Source organism: Populus alba, chromosome 17 (genome assembly GCF_005239225.2).
Source record: "Populus alba chromosome 17, ASM523922v2, whole genome shotgun sequence".
Classification (NCBI taxonomy): Eukaryota; Viridiplantae; Streptophyta; class Magnoliopsida; order Malpighiales; family Salicaceae; genus Populus; species Populus alba.
In genome coordinates, this window is record NC_133300.1 from 2,184,361 (window position 1) to 2,206,237 (window position 21,877).

Consider the following 21,877-nt stretch of genomic DNA (forward strand, 5'->3'; position numbering starts at 1 on the left):
GACTACCATCTTCTGAACAATCTTTTTGACATTCTTGTTAGCAGCTTCTACCGCCCCATTCATCTTTGGTCTATATGGCGAAGAATTGGAATGCTTGATTTTCCATTTAGTGCAGAGCTCTATTATCATCTTGCCGTTGAAATTCTGGGCATTATTAGTTATAATCTGTTCTGGGGGACCATACCGACATATCAAATCTCTCTCAATAAATTTCTTCACCACTTTTTGTGTCACATGAGCAAATGACCCGACTTCTACCCATTTTGTGAAGTAGTCAATAGCCACGAGGATAAATCTATGACCATTGCTCGCTTTTGGGTTTACAGGTCCAATCACATCAATTCCCCACATCGCGAAGGGCCATGGAGATGTTAAGTTAAACAGAGGAGCTGGTGGCATATTGACCTTATCACTGTAAATTTGACATTTGTGACATTTTCTGACATAGTCGATACAATCTTTTTCTAGTGTCATCCAAAAATAACCAGCCCTTTGGATTTTCCTTGCCATCATGTGCCCGCTAGCATGGGTTGAGCAAATCCCCTCATGGACCTCTCTTAATGCCTTTCTAGCATCTGCCTCATCCAAACACCTTAACAGGGTACCATCAATTGATCTTTTATATAAAATCTCTCCATCTAAATAGAAGTCTATAGCCAACCTTCTCAAGGTTTTCTTATCCGTGTTAGAAGCTCCCACCGGATATTCCTGATTCTGCACAAGATTCTTGATATCGTAATACCAAGGTTGTCCGTCCATCTCTCCTTCAACTAAACAACAGTGCGCTGGATCATTTCTAATATTAATGTGTACTGGTTGTACCTTGCACTTGAGGTCAATGGTAGTCATAGCAGCTAGTGTGGCCAAAGCATCCGCAAAATGGTTCCCCTCCCTTCCTAGATGGGTGAATCTAATTTCTTCAAATTCCTTTGCTAGCATGGATAGGTATTCCCCAGTGGAGTCGCCATTCTGTCACACCCCCTCAAAAAATTTATAAAGGCACGACATCGGTTGGTGATTTTCGTTGTGTTCTGATGATTTGGTTCTTTGGAGTCGCCACCTAGTATTTGGTCACTAGGAACCCTAACTGGTCTTTCAGAGATTCTAGGGCAAGGGACTGGTTGCGTAAAGGGAAGGTACTAGCACCCCTAGTACGCCCTACCTAAGGTAAGCTGCTTGGTGTTTGGCTTGCTCTATAGTCTATGGTGTTGGTGTTTTCTAATCCCGTCAATTTATTTTAGATAGAAATCTAAGGAAATTCCATGTGCTATGAAAGTTCGTTTTTTTTTTTTTTCAAGAGTTGGCGACTCGTAAATCGCAAGGAAAAGAGAAAGAAAAAAAACGAAGAAAATTTCACAAATCTTAAAAAAACAATTTTATACTTTTCACGACTCGTAAACCGTGGAGAAAAAAAAAATTGAAATGTTCTCGATCGCAACCAAAGCTTCTTTCAAACATGTGCGTTGATTTATTACTCCCGATAATATTTTGGATGTTCGTCCTTTTAAGGATTTCTTCATCCAAACATTAGCGGTGAACAATAACCACAACTTCTCCTCCCAAAATAAGATTTTTATAGTTTTTGGAATATTGGCCAATACCCTTTGGAGTTTTACAAACAGGTTGTAAAATCCACAAATGCAAGAAAATGATTTGTGTTTAAGAAATCTATGCGAAAACACATTTTCAAAACTTCCAATGTTTTTTATATATATAAAAAGATCATTCAAAACATGCTAGTGTATTGGCCGTATGCATGAAAACAAAAATTTTTTTTTTTATAAATATTTTTTTTTTTACGAAAACGGGTGTTTTTTAAACACTGAAATTATATCCCCATAGTATAAAAAATGCAAATCAATGTATATAAAAACCAACAATATATTTTATTTTTTTTTACTTTTCGGAAATTGTTTTTTTTTAAAAAAAATATATACACACACATGCATAATATAATAATATAATAATATAATATAATATATTTATAAATATATTAATATACTAACTGGGCTGGGCCGACCCAACTAAATGGGCCGGCCCCAGCCTGAAAGTCGTTGGGCCGAACTCGGCCCGAAAGGGATTGGGCCGAGTTCGGCCCCAAAAAAAAAACTACATGGGTCTGGGCGGCACCGGCCCAGACCGCCGGGTTGGGCCACAATCCTTCTGGCCCGCCCCACATATTTCTGGGCCAGAAACCATCTGGCCCAGAGAAGAAAAATATTACAGCACGGGGGAATTATTTTCCCCCGCGCGCCTCCTGCATGCAGAACGATTCTGCATGCAGGAGGCCAACCTAACCCAGCTTCAGAAGAACAAAAAAATTGCACGTGGAAAAGGATAGTGTACCTGGCGCAGCGGAGGCGACGGCTTACTGGTGGGGCTGCGGTGGTGGCGGTGGCAGCGGCTTAGCTCACGGTGGTTTCCAAGTAAACCGGCGGCGTCCTCCTGCTTTTTGCTTGGTTTTCTCTTCTAAATTTCCCCAGCTTCAAACTTTTCAATCTTCTCTTGGTTTTTTGGATTCTCGTTGGCTCTCTCTCTCCTTGGTTGGGTGTTTCTCTCTCTTCCTCTCTCTCTTCGTTTTTTGTTTTCTTTCCGGTTCCCTCCTCTTTTCTCCTCCTTTCTTCTCACTTTGCTTCTTCTCTATTTATAGGCAATATCGGGGCATGCATGGGGGAACAAGGCGTGCTGGTCGGTCGGTCGGCAGGCGCCGCTGCCAAGGTGCTTCTCTCGGGTTCGGTGGCGCGGCGGGTGGTCGGCCAGCGGCTTCGGTTTCGGGGGTCCCAAGGTGTGGGGCGTCGGGCCATGGCACGTGAGGAGAGAGGCGGGGACAAAAACCCCGGTTTTCCTCTCCTCTGCTACGCTTGCGGGGGGAGAAGAAGAAGAGAAACAGTGCCGTTCAAAACGGCACCGTTTGGTCTCTATTCTTTTTTTTTTTTTTTTTTTTTTAAATGCATGAAACGGCGTTGTTTTGGAGAAAACGCGCCGTTTCATTTAAATGTGGCGCCAGAAATGCGCCAACGTTCACATCGGTCCCCCAATTATTTTTGTTCCTTTCAATTGCGTCCCTGCCAATTTCGGTCTTGTCCGCCAAGTTGGTCGCCTTTTCCACTTTGGTCCTTGGCCTCTAAATTATGCAATTTAGCCCTCAATTGATCAATAAACTTCCAATTTCTTCAATTAGGCCCCTCAATCAATTCCAAACAGCCCCCCTATCTTTGCGCCTTTTCCAAATTGGTCCCTGGTTTCGGATTTTCACAATTAAACCCCTAATTGGCCATTAAACTTCAATATTTATGCAATTAAGCCCCTGATTTGACTTAATAAATTCCTAAAAATCATAATTTGGCCCCAGAACTTTAATTTCTTCAATTTAAAGCCCAAATTGACTTAAAAATCAATTTTCTTGCAATCAAATCCCCTATAAATCCAATAAAAAATCAATTAAACCCATAAACATCCAAATTTGGGCTTCTCTCCTCAAAATTCAAAATTTCCTTCTTAATAGGGTTCTCATCCTTCAAGAATATATTGTCAAAAATCCAATCTTTGTATCTTTATACTCCTTGACCAATTTTCTGACCATTTTCCGAGCGCTTCTGCCTCTTGTCATTTTTCTAACCTTCTTTGGCTATTTATTTTATTTTTTGCGGGGACCCAAAAATGGGTTACAACAGATGCCCCCTCTTTATAGAGCTTACGAAGCGAAGGTTTTGCGCAGTAAGTTTTATAAAGATAGTCCCAACTAAACTCCCGAAAACTGATCTGGTCGAAGCTTGATCGATCTGAAACTCTTTCTTTACAACAATCCTCTTCGGCCATCGGAATCCCATCTGGCAATTCTCATTAACGAAAATGAAATATGGGGTCCCTTCTGGCGACCCCTTTTGACAAATATCAAAATGCAAGATCCCTTCTGGCGATCTCCTTTAATCAAACTTAGAATCCCATCTGGGATTCCTATTAACAAACATGAAGTACGAGGTCCCATCCGGCGACCTCCCAAAATAGTGAAACACGAAATCCCTTCTGGCGATTTCAAACAACCTGGAATCCCATCCGGCGACTCCTTTTAACCAACGTGAAGTGTGAGGTCCCATCTGGCGACCTCCATAATAGTGAAACATGAGATCCCTTCTGGCGATCTCAAACAACCTGGAATCCCATCTGGCGATTCCTTTTAACCAACGTGAAGTGTGAGGTCCCATCTGGCGACCTCCATAATAGTGAAACATGAGATCCCTTCTAGCGATCTCAAGCAACCTGGAATCCCATCTGGCGATTCCTTTTAACCAACATGAAATACGAGGTCCCATCTGGCGACCTCCAAATAGTGAAACACGAGATCCCTTCTGGCGATCTCAAACAACCTGGAATCCCATCTGGCGATTCCTTTTAACCAACGTGAAGTGTGAGGTCCCATCTGGCGACCTCCATAATAGTGAAACATGAGATCCCTTCTGGCGATCTCAAACAACCTGGAATCCCATCTGGCGATTTCTTTTAACCAACAAAGTGTGGGGTCCCATCTGGCGATTCCTTTTAACCAATTGATATCGATGTCGTTCTTCCTGCTGGCAGGGTTTGAAAAATATTATCTTATCTTGTTGTTCTAGACTCAACTCAATGATTCTTCCGTCGTCCACAATCCCGTTGGAATGCACTAAGATCTCTTCCTGTAACGATAAAAACATACGTGCAATGATTTTATGATTAGATGCAATGCATGCATTCGTACCTGGTTTTGAAACATAGGCCCCCCATCCTCTTTTCTAGTTCACGAGACTCCCTCGTAACATGAGCTTGCTTTTGAAGTCGTACGCTGGATTCATCTCTCGTGTTGTCTTTTTATCATATTCTTGGAGAAGAAGTATTTGACTTTCCTCAAGTAATCCTTTTCTCAAAAATGTAAGACTTGTTCTTGCCTCTTATGTCATTGCTTTTGTCAAATGCTTTAGCTTGGTTTTCAAATCTATAGCTTCCGTGTAAAACTTTTCATAAAAACATCTTGTATTGCCCCAGTGTAGAGGTGTGATCCTAGTTTGAGCTTTTATATAGAGAAGAAATTCGCTCAGTCGATGCTAAACTTTTTAAATGAGTGAGGAGATGCACTGTTAGGATTTAATGCAAAAAATGATTGTTGTGAGATCAATGCACAAAAGGAAAGAAATCAATGGCCAAACTTTGCTTTATTGATTTAAGGAACTACATCAAGCGTAATATCTTTTTACAGAGTCAGAATTCACAGGCCGAGCTAGGTCTTCTCCATCCATTCTAGCTAACTTCAACGCTCCTCCTGAGAATGCCTTTGTTACTACATAAGGACCCTCATAATTTGGTGCCCATTTGCTTTGATCATCTCCGGGTAATGACAATATTTTCTTCAATACTAGATCCCCTTCTTGAAACAAACGCGGTCTAACCTTCTTATCATACGTCTTAGCCATTCGTTTCTGGTAAAGTTGGTGATGACATATTGCGGCCATCCTCTTCTCACTGATCAAGTTCAATTGCTCGTATCTCGCTCTGGCCCACTCGACCTCTTCTATCTCAGAATCTATTAACACTCTTAACGATGGGATTTCCACTTCCAAAGGCATCACTGCGTCCATACCGTACACCAAAGAATATGGGGTAGTCTCTGTTGAGGTTCGAACTGCGGTGCGATATGCATGAAGGGCAAATGGTAACATCTCATGCCAATCCTTATAGGTGACTACCATCTTCTGAACAATCTTTTTGACATTCTTGTTAGCAGCTTCTACCGCCCCATTCATCTTTGGTCTATATGGCGAAGAATTGGAATGCTTGATTATCCATTTAGTGCAGAGTTCTATTATCATCTTGCCGTTGAAATTCTGGGCATTATCAGTTATAATCTGTTCTGGGGGACCATACCGACATATCAAATCTCTCTCAATAAATTTCTTCACCACTTTTTGTGTCACATGAGCAAATGACCCGGCTTCTACCCATTTTGTGAAGTAGTCAATAGCCACGAGGATAAATCTATGACCATTGCTCGCTTTTGGGTTTACAGGTCCAATCACATCAATTCCCCACATCGCGAAGGGCCATGGAGATGTTAAGTTAAACAGAGGAGCTGGTGGCATATTGACCTTGTCGCTGTAAATTTGACATTTGTGACATTTTCTGACATAGTCGATACAATCTTTTTCTAGTGTCATCCAAAAATAACCAGCCCTTTGGATTTTCCTTGCCATTATGGGCCCACTAGCATGGGTTGAGCAAATCCCCTCATGGACCTCTCTTAATGCCTTTCTAGCATCTGCCTCATCTAAACACCTTAACAGGGTTCCATCAAATGATCTTTTATATAAAATCTCTCCATCTAAATAGAAGTCTATAGCCAACCTTCTCAAGGTTTTCTTATCCGTTTTAGAAGCTCCCACCGGATATTCCTGATTCTGCACAAGATTCTTGATATCGTAATACCAAGGTTGTCCGTCCATCTCTCCTTCAACTAAACAACAGTGCGCTGGATCATTTCTAATATCAATGTGTACCGGTTGTACCTTGCATTTGAGGTCAATGGTAGTCATAGCAGCTAGTGTGGCCAAAGCATCCGCAAAATGGTTCCCCTCCCTTCCTAGATGGGTGAATCTAATTTCTTCAAATTCCTTTGCTAGCATGGATAGGTATTCCTGGTACGGCCTCAACTTTTCCTCTTTGGTTTGCCATTCCCCTTTGACCTGGCAGATGATCAACATTGAATCCCCATATACATCTATCTTCTTTATCTTCAACTCCAATGCCGCTTCTAAACCGAGTATACAAGCTTCGTACTCAGCTGTATTGTTGGTGCACTCGAAATGTAGTTTGACCGAAACTGGGTACTGTTTCTTATTAGGAGAGATTATTACCGCCCCTGCCCCGTTACCATATACATTTACTGCCCCGTCAAAAAACATGGTCCACCAATCTGTCTTCTCTTCTTCCTTTTCTATTGACGATATATCTTCATCAGGGAAATCAAAATCCAAAGGTTCGTAATCTTCAACAGCATTATCGGCCAAATGGTCTGCAATGGCACTCCCTTTTACGGCTTTCCTTGTCATGTACACTATGTCATATTCTGCTAATAAAACCTGCCACCTTGCAATTCGACTTGAGAGAAAAGGCTTATTACAAATATACCTCAGGGGATCCAATTTTGAAATCAACCAAGTGGTATAGTATAACATGTAATGTCGCAACCTCTTTGCCGCCCACACCAACGCACAACAAAGTTTTTCTATTTCCGTGTATCCGGACTCACATTCAGTGAATTTCTTACTCAAGTAATAAATAGCTCTTTCCTTCCTTCCGGTTTCATCATGCTGACCCAATACACATCCCATGGCTACTTTAGTTACGGTTAGATATAATACTAGAGGTTTCCCTGATACAGGAGGCACCAGTAAAGGTGGATTTTGTAAATAATGCTTGATTTTATTGAATGCCTCCTCACACTCCTCGTTCCAGGTTCCAGGATTCTTTTTCCTTAGTAGTCGGAATATAGGCTCGCATGTTGTTGTTAGCTGAGCTATAAATCGAGCAATGTAGTTCAACCTTCCTAAGAATCCCCTTACTTCTTTCTCCGTCGTAGGGGATGACATAGCTTGAATGGCTCTTACTTTGTCTGGATCCACCTCTATACCTCTATCGCTTACCACAAATCCCAACAGCTTGCCCGACTTAACTCCGAATGAACATTTTGCAGGATTAAGCCTTAGTTCATACTTCCTCAACCTCTCAAATAACTTCCTCAAAACTTCCACATGATCCTGTCCCTTTTTAGACTTGGCAATCATATCATCTACATACACCTCAATTTCTTTATGCATCATGTCGTGGAATAGAGTCACCATTGCTCTTTGATTTGTGGCACCTGCGTTCTTTAACCCAAATGGCATGACCTTGTAGCAGTAGGTCCCCCAAGGTGTGACGAAAGTTGTTTTCGCCTTATCCTCGGGAGCCATTTTTATTTGATTGTATCCTGAAAAACCGTCCATAAAGGAATAAGTGGAACTTCGGGCAGCGTTATCCACTAAAACATCTATGTGTGGTAGAGGAAAATCATCCTTAGGACTAGCTCTATTCAAATTCCGAAAATCTACACAAACTCTAATCTTCCCTACCTTCTTAGGCACCACAACAATGTTAGATACCCATTGCGGATATCTAACTACTTCTAGAAAGCCAGCATCCCATTGCTTTTCGAGTTCTGCCTTGACCTTGATCCAGACGTCCGGGTGGGCCCTCCTCAGTTTCTGCTTGACTGGCTTATACCCTTCTTCCAACGGTATCTTGTGTTCTACAATACTTGTATCCAAACCGGGCATATCTTCATATGACCAAGCAAAGACATCCGAATATTCTTGTAATAGGGTGATCAGTTTTATCCTTTGTTCAGAAGTAATTAAGGTACCTATTTTCAACTCTTTCCTGAGCTGACCATTGCCCACATTGATAGTTTCGAGTTCCTCGGTGGCAGGCTTCCAAGTCTGTTCCTGTTGTTCTACTAGCCTGGTGAATTCACTGATATTGCTTTCATCCCACTCTTCTTCTTCCATAGATATTACATGCTCGTTCAAGTTTGGCCATTTATTCTTGATGCTAGATGTATGTGATGTTGTAGGAGATCCGCTTTCAGGATTCCTGAAAGCGGGAAGTGCTTGGTGTAAATGCATATATAAATAAACAATTTTTGAAAAAGTGCATGATCTCACATTTATTCAAAGGGAAAAGGTGGGCTCCATAACAAACATAGAATCTAGCTGACATCATGAGCCTCGATTGTCAACTAGAGAAAATAAAGCAAGCATAAGCAAATGACAAAAACATTCTAAGGCAAACAAAGTTGGTTTACATTTTGAAAACCATTGGAGCTTCTTGGGTCACCCAATTCTGGAACTTTTCGCCTTGAGCCAACTTGCGCACAAAGGTCTTGGCGGAGACTTCTTCTAGTGTATGGATCGTCAGTTGTGGCAGCACTTCATCTTCTTTTCCCGCTATTTCTTTCGCATCACCTTTTTCCTTCTCCTTTCCCTCCAAGGTGTTTATGCTCATATTTGCCAAGCTCTAGACCCAGGCTTTCAGCTCCCTTATCATGTTGCACTATGTATGCAGCTCTTGGGAATGATAACGCTAAGGGGAGGGATTTCTAGCTGTTTTCTTCTTCAAGATCTCTTCCTTTAATTCTAGCCATCCTTCTTGTCCTTCTCCGATCAGCAGCCCCACGATAATCCTCTTGGTTAGGTTGATATCCTAGCCCAAATCTTTGATCAGCCTTTCTCTTCCTTGTCGGATTAGCCCTTCTGGTATTCCGCAAGCGAGGTTATATCGACGTGGGACCCACGGTTCAAGAAACATAGACTTGCCATCCTGGCCGCTTCTTGAGATCCTTGGTCTTCTTAACACGGTGTTCTCTGGTACCGCGCAGTCAGTGTTCACGATCTCAAAAGCATGGATATTGTTATCCTTGGCAATCCTCCGCTTCGATGAAAGGCACAGCCACATTCTTTGTCATGGCTATTACCTCCTCAGCCCTGACGGTTACTAACATCCCATTCATGATGTACTTCAAACATTGGTGTAATGATGAAGCTACTGCCCCCGCTGCGTGGATCTTCCCAACAACATACTATAGGAAGGGTGAATATCCATAACCTGAAGTGTTACTAAGAACATTTGCGGTCCCACATATAGCTCCACTTCTAAAGTCCCAAGTATTGGCCTAGGTGAGCCATCATATGCTCTGGCCATCATAGTACTTGGCTTCATATGAGATTCATCAATCGGCATTTCCTCCAGAATGTGCTTTGGCAATACGTTCAGGGCCGAGCCATTATCGACGAGCACCTTCCCTACGAGGCAGTCTTTGCACCTAACTGTGATGTATAAAGGCTTGTTGTGTCCGGTACCTTCAGCATCAAGCTCATCAGATGTGAAGTAGAGGTAATTAGTTGCATGGATCCTCCCCACTAAATGCTCCATAGTTTTATGTTCAATGTCTTGGGGTACATACGCCTCATTCAATACCTTTTGCAAGGCATTTCGATGCGGCTCAGAGCTGAGTATCAAGGACATAAGGGAGATCCAAGCTGGAGTCTTTTTTAGTTGATCCACTATGCAATATTCGCTATGCTTGATCAACTTCAAAAATTCATTCGACTCCTCTTCCGTTACTGGCTTATTAACTTCTGGTGCTTTGTCCAGATCTACCACTTCTTTACCCTTTTCCTTCCTCCATTCTTCAGGCGTAAAGCAACGACCACTTCTGGTCAAACCACCTATCTCCGTCTGGAACAAAGGAAAAGGAGCTCGAACGTTGGAGGCATACCCATAATTGTACGGCATGGCCTTGTGATTCTCTTTTGTGCAGGACGGTTTAACCAAGATCAGCCTTGGGGGCCCATTAGCAGTCTGTTGAACCCTGCAAACTCCTGCCATCTTATCTTGACCTTCCATCATACTTACTTCACACCTGCTCTCCATGGGTTCAATCCTCAATTGTCCCATCCTCAACATTTTAGCGATCTTTTTGCAAAACTCGGTGCAATCCTCAATGTGATGTCCATCTCTTCCATGGAACTCACAGTAGTCACTTCTCTCCAATTGGCTTACCACCTTTACCGCTATAAATCCTGATTGTACTAACATGTTGTACAATCTTTTCATCGGCACCTTCAACACCTTGCATTGATTTCCCACTTCGATCATGCCTATTCCGCCATTGTTTGGAACATGTTTAGGCAATGGGTTTGAATTGACATTGGGCTTGTCTTCGAAAGATACCCATCCTAACTTAATAAGTTCCGATAACCTCTTCTTGAATGCATAGCAGGTTTCAATCCCATGCCCGGGATTACCCCCATGGTACTCGCAAGTCAAATCGGGCTTGTACCAAATTGGGAATGGTGGTTGTAGTGGTAGTGTAGGGATAGGAGCTATTTGTCCAATGCTCACAAGTTTGGCATACATGTCTTTCAAAGGCATGGGTAATGGTGGCAATTGTTCTGAGGTGTATCTTGAGTGGGGTCTTTGGTAATGATTTTGGTAGTTTGGTTGGTTATTTGTTTGATTAGGTGAAAAAGGTTGGTTAAAGTTTACGCGTGGGAATTGAGAGGTAGGTGCTTGTGGACTGTGGAAATTCACTTTTTTGCCTTTGTACCCGCCTTCCAAATTGTTAACATTCCCCTTCTCTTTCCTTCCCCATAAAACCTTTCTTTCTCTAAAGGCCCCGCTATGCGCCCTGCTTTAATTCCTTGCTCTATTCTTTCCGCCACACGTACAACATCATAGAAATGTTGAGATGAGCTACCCATTAAATGCTCATAGTAGGGTGCCTTGAAGGTATTGGCGAACAAAGTCACCATCTCCGTTTCTATCAAAGGGGGTTGCACGTGCGTAGCCTCGTCCCTCCATCTTTGCGCATAAGCCCTCACTGACTCTTGGCTTCTCTTTTCCATTGACATAAGGCTAGTCCGATCAGGAGCAATCTCCAAGTTGAATTTGTATTGCTTCAGGAAAGCCTCCACTAAATCCTTCCATTTCTTAATCTTGGCATTATCCAGCCTCATGTACCAACTTAGCGCAGACCCCGATAGACTGTCTTGGAAAAAGTAGATCAGTAACTTATCGTCATGAATCACCTCAGCCATCTTATTGCAATAAGATCGAAGGTGAGTGTTTGGGCATTCCAACCCAGTGTACCTTATAAACTCGGGTATCCTAAAATCTTTTGGTACCGTGATGTTTGGCACCAAGCATATTTCTGACGCTCGCATGGGGTCAAACCAGTCATTTCCCTCGACTGCTCTTAACCTTTCTTCCAAAGCTGATATTCTTTGTCACGTTCATAAAACCAGCGGACCTATTATCGGAGGGCCGCTCAGCTGTTAAATCTACAGTGATGTGAGCTTGAGGGGGTTGAACGGGAATGGTAGGTGCAAAGTGTTGCCCTGTCACTGAATCTGCCCCCATATTCTGAGATACTCCCGGGACAGGGGCCGACGGTGCTCCTATAGGTGGTTGGGCAGATGTTCCCTCCCCATTCTTGGCTTTTAAAAGTTGCTCAAGCAGATTGGTCAACCGGGAAACTTCATTTTTCACGGATTCCAACTCGGTCTGGTAGTGCGACTCTAACTGAGCTCTTTCTTCGTTTTCCATTCTTGATCTGGACCGGGTTTGGTGGACTCTGGATGTGGGACCTATGTTTCACGATCTGGAGATGCATGCATAGATGTATGAGAAAATGTATGACTGTGATGGATGCATGCATGTTTTATTGTGAACGAAAAACAACCATCCCATTATAAGCATTCTCTTGTCACATTGCTTTGATAGAAGTTCTGCCTTTCGAGTCGTTTGCTTGAATCATGTTCACCAAGAGACAGATTTTGCATAAAAAGATGGGTCAACGCCCTTTTCATTAATGCTTGGATAAAAAATACATTTTAGAAATACAACAATGCTAATCTCTTTCCTCCCTAAACTCCTTAGCCAAAGGTAAGAAAGCAAAGCCGCGGTTCTCAATCTTCCCTAAAAAGGCATCGGTTTCAGCTAGGCTTCAACGATAGCGAATGATGTCTCCTCCCACATTCCGCGCATTAATTCTAATAATTCGAGCATGTGCAGCAGCTTCGTCCATTTGCTCATCGGTTTTGATCATTTTTTCTATGAGCAACATGTTAGTTCTGTTCAAAGCAGTGTTGTTGGCGTCGATTCGATCCTTGTGCTTTTCCGTTGCTACTAGCTTCTCGTCTAAATACTTCGACTTTTCGCGTTCTTTGTCGAGCTTTATCCTTGTAACTTTTATCTCATTCCTCTTGGCCGCTAACTCTGCTTTAACATCCTCGAATCCTCCCCTTTTGCTTTCCAACTCTATATATTTCTTATTCAAATCCTTATACCTCCTAATCCTATCCATTAGTTCGAATTGCACTTGCACAAATTTTTCTTAGTAATATTTTGCACTTTCTTGGCAATCGCTAAAGTCCATCTCCATTGCTTCAAGTTCAGAACAACTTTGCATCCAATCCAAACTCAACCCTTTAAGCTCCTTCTCACTTCTTTCCCTAGCAATCTTCTCCTTAACCAACTTTAACTCAAGCTTGGTTATTTTCGCATCTCTCGACTGTATTTGCTCATCTAGAAATGTTCTCCTTTTATCCTCTTCTAGCATCATTCCTTCCAACGTCGCCTTGTCCTTTCTGCTCTTGCTCAACTCTATTCTTAGTTTGTCCACTTGCTTCTCATTCACCGTTAACCTCTTTCTTTTGAGGGGTTCCTCTATGGTTTGAGGAATTTGACTTCTACACGAGGCATGGCTGAAGCAGCTAAATCATCTTCAATATTAACCTCTTTTCCCTTAATAGGCTCCTCTATAGCGCAAGGCATGGCTGAAGCAGCTGAGGCTCTCCATTTTACATATCCTTCGCTCACACTTGGATCTCTCAAACCTTCTATTTCCACCAACACTAGATGCTCCCAATCTTGTTTGATGATCTCCAAAACTTCTTTCGCCATGGGATCTTTGAACAGACCAAAGAATTGAGCAATTCCCATAGTCCTGGGAACAAACTGTATGCCCCCAAATTGTCTTACCACTAAAGTCGGAGCATAACTCACATAACCCGTAATCCCCCAATGGTACCAACGCCTTGCCACAACTCATTAGGACCTTCGTTGTTGTTACCCATGGTGCTCTCCATTTAAAATCGCTATTAGGTAAACCTTCTAATTTATCCACCCAACCCTGGTTGTCTAGATCTCCCCATTCTTCTTCTTCCACTAACTTTAGGGGTTTTTGAGTGAACCACAAAAAATTATTGAAGACAGGTTTCTTTGTTTCGATATGGCTCACCATCCAAATATACAACAGTTGCGTGCAGCATCTCATTGCTCCTTTTCCAGCCTTTCTACAATGGTTAAGTGTCAAAAATGTTTCGGCTAAGATAGCAACCACTGGATTGATTTGTGTGTTATCATACTCCACATAAGCAGCAGCTGCCTCCAAGCTTACTAAACCAGTCTGACTTGGGAACAACACAAGGCCAAATATACCTAAGGCAATCAATCTCTCTTTTTCTACTTCTGACTCCTTTTCCAACTCTAGCATCCTCCATTTCAAACCGGTGCCATTCTTTTCCAGGAACTTTTCCAAGTTGGAGATTCTGAGCAGTTTTGACAGCTCAGGGATGATCTTGTCGGATCTCAAAGGAGAATAAATCCGATACAGGTCATTCGGAAACTCGGTCAACAATCCATATTCCTCAATCGTGGGGCACAAGTCTACGCTTCCAAAGGAGAAACATCGGTATTCTGGATCCCAAAAATGAACTAAGGCTCGCACAGCTGGGCTTAAAACTTCTACCTTTGCGATTTCCATCAAACGTCCGTATTTCCTAAAAAATGCATCTTTATCCACATTCTGAAAATGAGTCGTTAACTTGTTCACCTCATTCATATATGCAATTTAGGTTCTTGATTGGCGACATCTTCTTAGCATCGCTTCTAAGGCAGTCTCCTTCAATCAATTGTGACAGTTCAGAATTCTTTCCATACTCTATGATGGAAGATTTGGTGATGGTCATTTCGTTCACAAATCCTGCAATTCAAAATGCATGGGGGGTTAGTCTTGTTTTGATGCAAAAGATTTATATCGGAACATACACCCTAAGGATAGGTTCTAGTTCTTTTACGTGAGACATAGGGTAGGTTTACTACTAGGTCTCTAAAAGAGGGTCTCTTGCTGTTCCAGTGATCACCCTCGTAAAGGCGATATGGAGGTCCAGCAGATAGTGGGATGGCACGTGTACCAATCACTATCAGTCTAAACACTCAGCAAAGAGTTGGGGTTTACACAAACTTAAGCCTTGACTCAAGTCATAAGGCAAGCTGCTAGTCCCCCACTTAAACTTAGAGTTACATGTGTGTGCCCTCCAAAACATACTAATAATAATAAAGTGATGCATGATTATGCCATGTATGATAGAATGTAAAGATATATGCTAAAGCTTTTAAACAAAACATCATAAGAAAACAAAAACCAATAACACATAACATAAACAAACAAACAAATCAAGCTTAGTCCTAACATCCCCAGTGGAGTCGCCATTCTGTCACACCCCCACAAAAAATTATAAAGGCACGACATCGGTTGGCGATTTTCGTTGTGTTCTGATGATTTGGTTCTTTGGAGTCGCCACCTAGTATTTGGTCACTAGGAACCCTAACTGGTCTTTCATAGATTCTAAGGCAAGGGACTGGTTGCGTAAAGGGAAGGTACTAGCACCCCTAGTACGCCATACCTAAGGTAAGCTGCTTGGTGTTTGGTTTGCTCTATAGTCTATGGTGTTGGTGTTTTCTAATCCCGTCAACTCGTAAATCGCAAGGAAAAGAGAATAAAAGAACGCAGAAAATTTCACAATTCTTAAAAAAACAATTACTTTTCACGACTCGTAAACCGTGGAGAGAAAAAAAAAATTAAAATTTTGAAATGTTCTCGATCGCAACCAAAGCTTCTTTCAAACATGTGCGTTGATTTATTACTCCCGATAATATTTTGGATGTTCGTCCTTTTAAGGATTTCTTCATCCAAACATTAGCGGTGAACAATAACCACAACTTCTCCTCCCAAAATAAGATTTTTATAGTTTTTGGAATATTGGCCAATACCCTTTGGAGTTTTACAAACAGGTTGTAAAATCCACAAATGCAAGAAAATGATTTTTGTGTTTAAGAAATCTATGCGACAACACATTTTCAAAACTTCCAATATTTTTTTTTATATATAAAAAGAACATTCAAAACATGCTAGTGTATTGGCCGTATGCATGAAAACAAAACATTTTTTTTTTATAAACTCTTTTTTTTTTTTTACGAAAACAGGTGTTTTTTAAATACTGAAATTATATCCCCATAGTAAAAAAAAAATGCAAATCAATATATACCAAGAACAACAATATTTTTTTTTTTACTTTTCAGAATTTTTTTTTATTTTTTTGAGAAAGAAAAAAAAATACATATATACACACATGCATAATATAATAATATAATATAATATTAATATATTAAATGGGCTGGGCCGGCCTAATTAATTGGGCCGGACTCCAGCCCCAAAAAGACGTTGGGCCGGACTCGGCCCAACAGTGTCTTGTCTTCTGGGCCGGACCGGCCCAGACCCATATCATTGGGCCCGACCCTGTCTGGCCCAAAAGAAAAACAGAAATGAACGGGGGGGGGGGGAATTATTTTCCCCCCTGTGCCTCCTGCATGCAGAAACGATTCTGCATGCAGGGGGCAAGAATTAAAACAAGATTAACAAAAATGTGCAGGGGAGGAGGCGTACCTGGCGCGGCGGAGACGATGGCTTGCTGGCGGTGCTGCGGTGGAGGCGGTGGCAGTGACCTACTCCTGTCGACTCCTCACGGCGAATTCCAAGTGGTCCGGCGACGTCCTCTCGGTTCGTTTGCTTGGTTTCGGTTTTCTCACTTCCCTCCTGGTTTCAAACCTTCCCTTTGCTTTCGGTTTTCTTGGGTTTTTTTGTAACTCTCTCCTCTGTTATGGTGTTTCTCTCTCTTCCTCTCTCTCTCAACTGTCTCGGTTTTTTTTCTTTCTTTTTCGGGTCACTTCATCGGTCCCTCCTTTTTTCTTCTCACTCTGCTTCTTCTCTATTTATAGGCATATCGGGGCATGCATGGGGGAATGAGGCGTGCTGGTCGGTCGGTCGGTCGGCAGGCGCCGCTGCCAAGGTGCTTCTCTCGGGTTCGGTGGCGCGGCGGGTGGTCGACCAGCGGCTTCGGTTTCGGGGGTCCCAAGGTGTGGGGCGTCGGGCCATGGCACGTGAGGAGAGAGGCGGGGACAAAAACCCCGGTTTTCCTCTCCTCTGCTACGCCTGCGGGGGGAAGAAGAAGAGAAACAGTGCCGTTCAAAACGGCACCGTTTGGTCTTTTTTTTTTTAAAAAAAAAAAAAAACGCATGAAACGGCGTCGTTTTGGAGAAAACGCGCCGTTTCATTTAAATGTGGCGCCAGAAATGCGCCAACGTTCACATCAGTCCCCCAATTATTTTTGTTCCTTTCAATTGCGTCCCTGCCAATTTCGGTCTTGTCCGCCAAGTTGGCCGCCTTTTCCACTTTGGTCCTTGGCCTCTAAATTATGCAATTTAGCCCTCAATTGATCAATAAACTTTCAATTTCTTCAATTAGGCCCCTCAATCAATTCCAAACAGCCCCCCTATCTTTGCGCCTTTTCAAATTGGTCCCTGGTTTCGGATTTTCACAATTAAACCCCTAATTGGCCATTAAACTTCAATATTTATGCAATTAAGCCCCTGATTTGACTTAATAAATTCCTAAAAATCATAATTTGGCCCCAGAACTTTAATTTCTTCAATTTAAAGCCCAAATTGACTTAAAAAATCAATTTTCTTGCAATCAAATCCTATAAATCCAATAAAAAATCAATTAAACCCATAAACATCCAAATTTGGGCTTCTCTCCTCAAAATTCAAAATTTCCTTCTCAATAGGGTTCTCATCCTTCAAGAATATATTGTCAAAAATCCAATCTTTGTATCTTTATACTCCTTGACCAATTTTCTGACCATTTTCTGAGCGCTTCTGCCTCTTGTCATTTTTCTAACCATCTTTGGCTATTTATTTTATTTTTTGCGGGGACCCAAAAATGGGTTACAACAGTAATTATATAGGAAATATTGTAGTCATATTCTTATGTGGTAATCTCCACCTTTACTATTGTATATTGCCCTACTCATATATATAGAAAGGGTTGACTAACCTATTATGTTAAGCCTCCTAATTATTCTCAACTTGGTATTAGAGCCTCCTAATATTTTCTCTCTTTGCAGCCGGCCCTAATTTTCTCCCCCATGGACTCTCCTCCTGCTGCCGTTGCTCCAACCTCTCCCTCCACCGGTGATGCATCATCACCGGCCAGCCCTCTTCCTGCTGCTGGCTCTGCCGTTCCTCTGCCTCTTATGGGAACACAATCTCCAATGGTTCCTCTATCAAACACCCACCATGTTGTGTCGTTGAAACTTACGAACACCAACTATCTTTATTGGAGAATGCAGATGAAGCCATATCTCCTTGGTCAAGGTGTTTTTCAGTTTGTTGACGGCTCCTTGCCGTGTCCTCCATCTCATATGATTGATGCTTCGGCTGATTCTTCTTCTGCCATCAGCCCCTCTTTTCTTCGTTGGAAGCAACAAGATCAACTTATTTTGAGTGCTCTTCTCTCCTCTCTTTCCGTGGATGTGCTGCATCTTGTCGTCGATTGTTCTACTTCACATTGTGTTTGGCGCACGCTTGAGAAGGCACTTGCCTCTCCATCTAATTCTCGGATCATGCAACTACATGGCTCCTTTCAAGACCTTCGGCAAGGTGATGCATCGGTTAGTATGTATATACAGCAAGCCAAATCGTTATTTGATGAATTGGCTGCTACTGGTCGCCCAATGTCCCTTGAAGATTTCAATCTCTATGTGTTTCGTGGACTTCACGGTGAGTTCAAAGACTTGGTAACTAGTCTCATAACCAAGGCTGAACCGCTATCGTATGCTGATCTTCATAACCATCTCCTTACCCATGAGTTTCTGCACAAGAACTCTTTTCACTCCATGGCTGTCGGTTCATCCTCTTCATCACTGCTGTCTTCTTCTTCTCTGCCGCAGCAGCCACCATTGCTGCCAACACCTCCGAATTCTGCTTATTATGCCATGACTAATCACAGCCGAAACAGGGGACGTTCTAGAGGTAATTGGCGCTCAAACACCAACCGATTTCAGGCCCCAAATAGAGGTCACTCCGCTGCAGATTGGAGGCAAAATCAGTGGCAGAACAGGCGCACCTCTGCTGCAGATTTTCGGCCAAATCAGGGGCAGTGGTCTGGACATGTCCGCTGCCAATTATGTTCCACTCCTGGCCATTCAGCTCTTCAATGCTATCAGTTTCGCAGCAGCACACAGCAGCCCTCTGCTCACCTTGCTGTTGCGAATGATTCTGCTGCAACGACTTGGTTTCCCGACACCGGCGCGAATCAACATGTGACGCCTGATCTTGCAACTCTAACTGATTCTGCTCCTTATCTTGGTAATGATTTCTTGCATGTTGGTGATGGTAAGGCCCTTGACATATCCCATGTTGGACATACTACTTTATATTCCCCCAAACGCTTGTTTACATTAACTAATGTTCTTCGTGTGCTTCACATTACCAAACCGTTGTTATCTGTTCAGAAATTCTGTCGTGATAATCATGTTTATTTTGAATTTCACGATTCTGTGTTTTATGTGAAGGATCTCGTCACCAAGGAAGTTCTTCTTTCCGGTCGGAGTCATGATGGTCTTTATGTTCTCTCCGAGTCCTCGGCTACGTCAGTTCCTCAAGCTTTTTGGTCTCCTTGCATTTCCGCGACTGCCGACTTGTGGCATCGTCGTTTAGGTCATCCAACTCCTCGCATTCTAAATTTGTTAGTTTCTGATAATAAAATTATTTGTACGTCTAAACGATCTTTTACTCAATGTCAAGCATGTCCTTTAGGCAAGTCATCCCGTTTGTCATTACGACCGACGGGTCACAAAAACTTCTACCCCACTTGAATTAATTTTTAGTGATGTTTGGGGCCCTGCTCCAATGTTTTCTTCTGATGGTTTTCGTTATTTTGTTATCTTTGTTGATGCGCACACTAAATATATCTGGTATTATCCGCTTGTTGCGAAATCTGATGTATTTTCCACGTTTCAACGTTTTCAGACACTTGTTGAGCGTCAGTTTTCTCTTAAAATTAAATCTGTTCAAACTGATTGTGGTGGTGAATATCGTAAATTAAATACATTTTTTTCAAACAATTGGTATTCATCATCGATTAATTTGTCCTCATACTCATGAACAAAATGGCACAGTTGAACGTCGTCATAGACATATTTGTCGAAACTGGCCTAACCCTCTTAGGACAGTGTAATGCCCCATTGCATTTTTTGGAACTATGCTATGGAATCATCGGTCTATCTTATTAATCGCATGCCTACTCCTGTTCTTCAAAATAAATCTCCTTTTGCGTGTCTGTTTCATCGCACTCCTGATTATAATTTTCTACGCACTTTTGGGTGTCTTTGTTTTCCATTTTTACGTCCATATCATGCTCATAAATTAGATTTTCGGTCTTCTCCTTGTGTGTTTTTAGGCTATAGCTCGTCTCATCTTGGTTATCGGTGTCTTGATTTAGAGTCTGGTCGTGTCTATGTCTCCCGTCATGTTCGTTTTCATGAATGTGTCTTTCCTTTTCAAAAGTCTGAACAGGTAACAACACCCCCGGTTCCCCCCACTCCACCTACCTATCTTCCATCACTGCAACCCCCTTCCTGTTTTCAGCCTCTTCCTTCCCAACTCGGCAAAACACACAACTCACCTTTGCCCCTTGCCGCAACCCCCCAGCTTGCTCCCCTGCCCGTTGATTTAGCCGACCCTGCCTCACCACCCCACACAGCCATACTATCACCACATGCTTGTCTTTCCAATGATTATTATGCAGGAACAGGTTCTGACGTGCAGGATTCAGTTGCGGCACAACCCCGCACCTCCCCGGCTTCACCTCCTGGTCTGCAACTTTGTGTTGATCTCTCCTCTTATCCTCTTCAGCACATTCCAGGTACAGGTGTTGCTACTCCATGTCCCGTTGCTCCTAAACACCCCATGGTTCTTCGTCCGAGACAACCCAAGACAACGCTGATCACCACCACGGCAGCCACCTCTGCTGCTTCCTTCAGTCGGGTATCTTCTCCTCCCTCGCATGAGCCACTTATTTTTCCTGATGCTAACAGATATGAGGCGTGGCATAATGCTATGCGAGAGGAAATTCAGGCCTTACGCGCAAACAGAACATGGACTTTAGTGCCATTTCATCCGTCCATGAATGTTGTTGGTAGCCGATGGGTCTACAAAATTAAACGCAAATCTGATGGAAGCATTGAGAGGTATAAGGCGCGCCTGGTTGCTAGGGGCTTCACTCAGCAAGAAGGTATTGATTACTCAGAAACTTTTAGTCCTGTTATCAAACAGGCAACAGTCCGCTTAGTGTTCTCCATTGCAGTTTCGAGTGGTTGGAAAATTCATCAGCTTGACATTCATAATGCATTTCTAAATGGAGTCCTTGATGAAGAGGTTTACATGAAACAACCTCCAGGTTTTGTTGATTCTGCACTCCCAGGTCATGTATGTCGATTGCATAAATCTCTATATGGGTTAAAACAGGCTCCGCGGGCTTGGTACACTCGTCTGAATGATTTTCTATTATCCATTGGTTTTCGTGCTTCTAAAGTGGATACCTCATTGTTTATCTTCTCGGTTGGTAGTGACATTTGTTATCTTTTGGTTTATGTTGATGATATTCTGCTTACGGGTAATAATGGAACTCTGCTACAACGACTCATTCAGCTACTGAGCTCCGAATTTAAACTTCGGGATTTGGGTGATGTTCATTATTTCTTGGGTATTGAAGTGCAGTGTACTAGTCTGGGACTTATGCTTTGTCAACATAAATATACACTTGATATCCTCACACGAGCTGGTATGTTATCCTGTAAACCAGTTGATACTCCTATTTCGGCATCCAAAGCCACCATTATGCCGGATCCATTGTTTTCTGATGCTACTCGTTTTCGGCAACTTGTTGGTGCTCTCCAATATCTCACTTTCACACGCCCGGATATTTGCTTTGCTGTTAACCGGGTCTGTCAATTTATGCATGCTCCTACAGAATCCCATTGGGCTGCCGTGAAACGCATCTTGCGTTATCTCCGTGGTACGGCATCACATGGTTTACATATTACTCTCAGCTCTTCCTTTGCTTTAC

The 21,877-nt window shown here is 42.5% G+C and overlaps 1 protein-coding gene across 1 annotated transcript; it reads left to right on the forward strand.

Annotated features, from left to right (window-relative positions):
* Positions 1-18,618: 18,618 nt before the first annotated feature.
* LOC140954825 (uncharacterized) lies at positions 18,619-19,584 on the forward strand. Its single transcript, XM_073405625.1, has 2 exons — positions 18,619-19,143; positions 19,323-19,584. The coding sequence occupies exons 1-2, from the start codon at positions 18,645-18,647 to the stop codon at positions 19,364-19,366; spliced, it is 543 nt and encodes a 180-aa protein (XP_073261726.1). The 5' UTR covers positions 18,619-18,644; the 3' UTR covers positions 19,367-19,584.
* Positions 19,585-21,877: the final 2,293 nt, after the last annotated feature.

What these genes read in the sequence shown, in the direction of transcription:
- LOC140954825 (XM_073405625.1), top strand. Translation starts at nt 18,645, where the DNA reads ATGGCTGTCGGTTCATCCTCTTCATCACTGCTGTCTTCTTCTTCTCTG. An exon ending in TTTCTTGCATGTTGGTGATG is followed by an intron (nt 19,144 to 19,322) that starts GTAAGGCCCTTG and finishes TTTTATGTGAAG; the next exon opens with GATCTCGTCACCAAGGAAGT.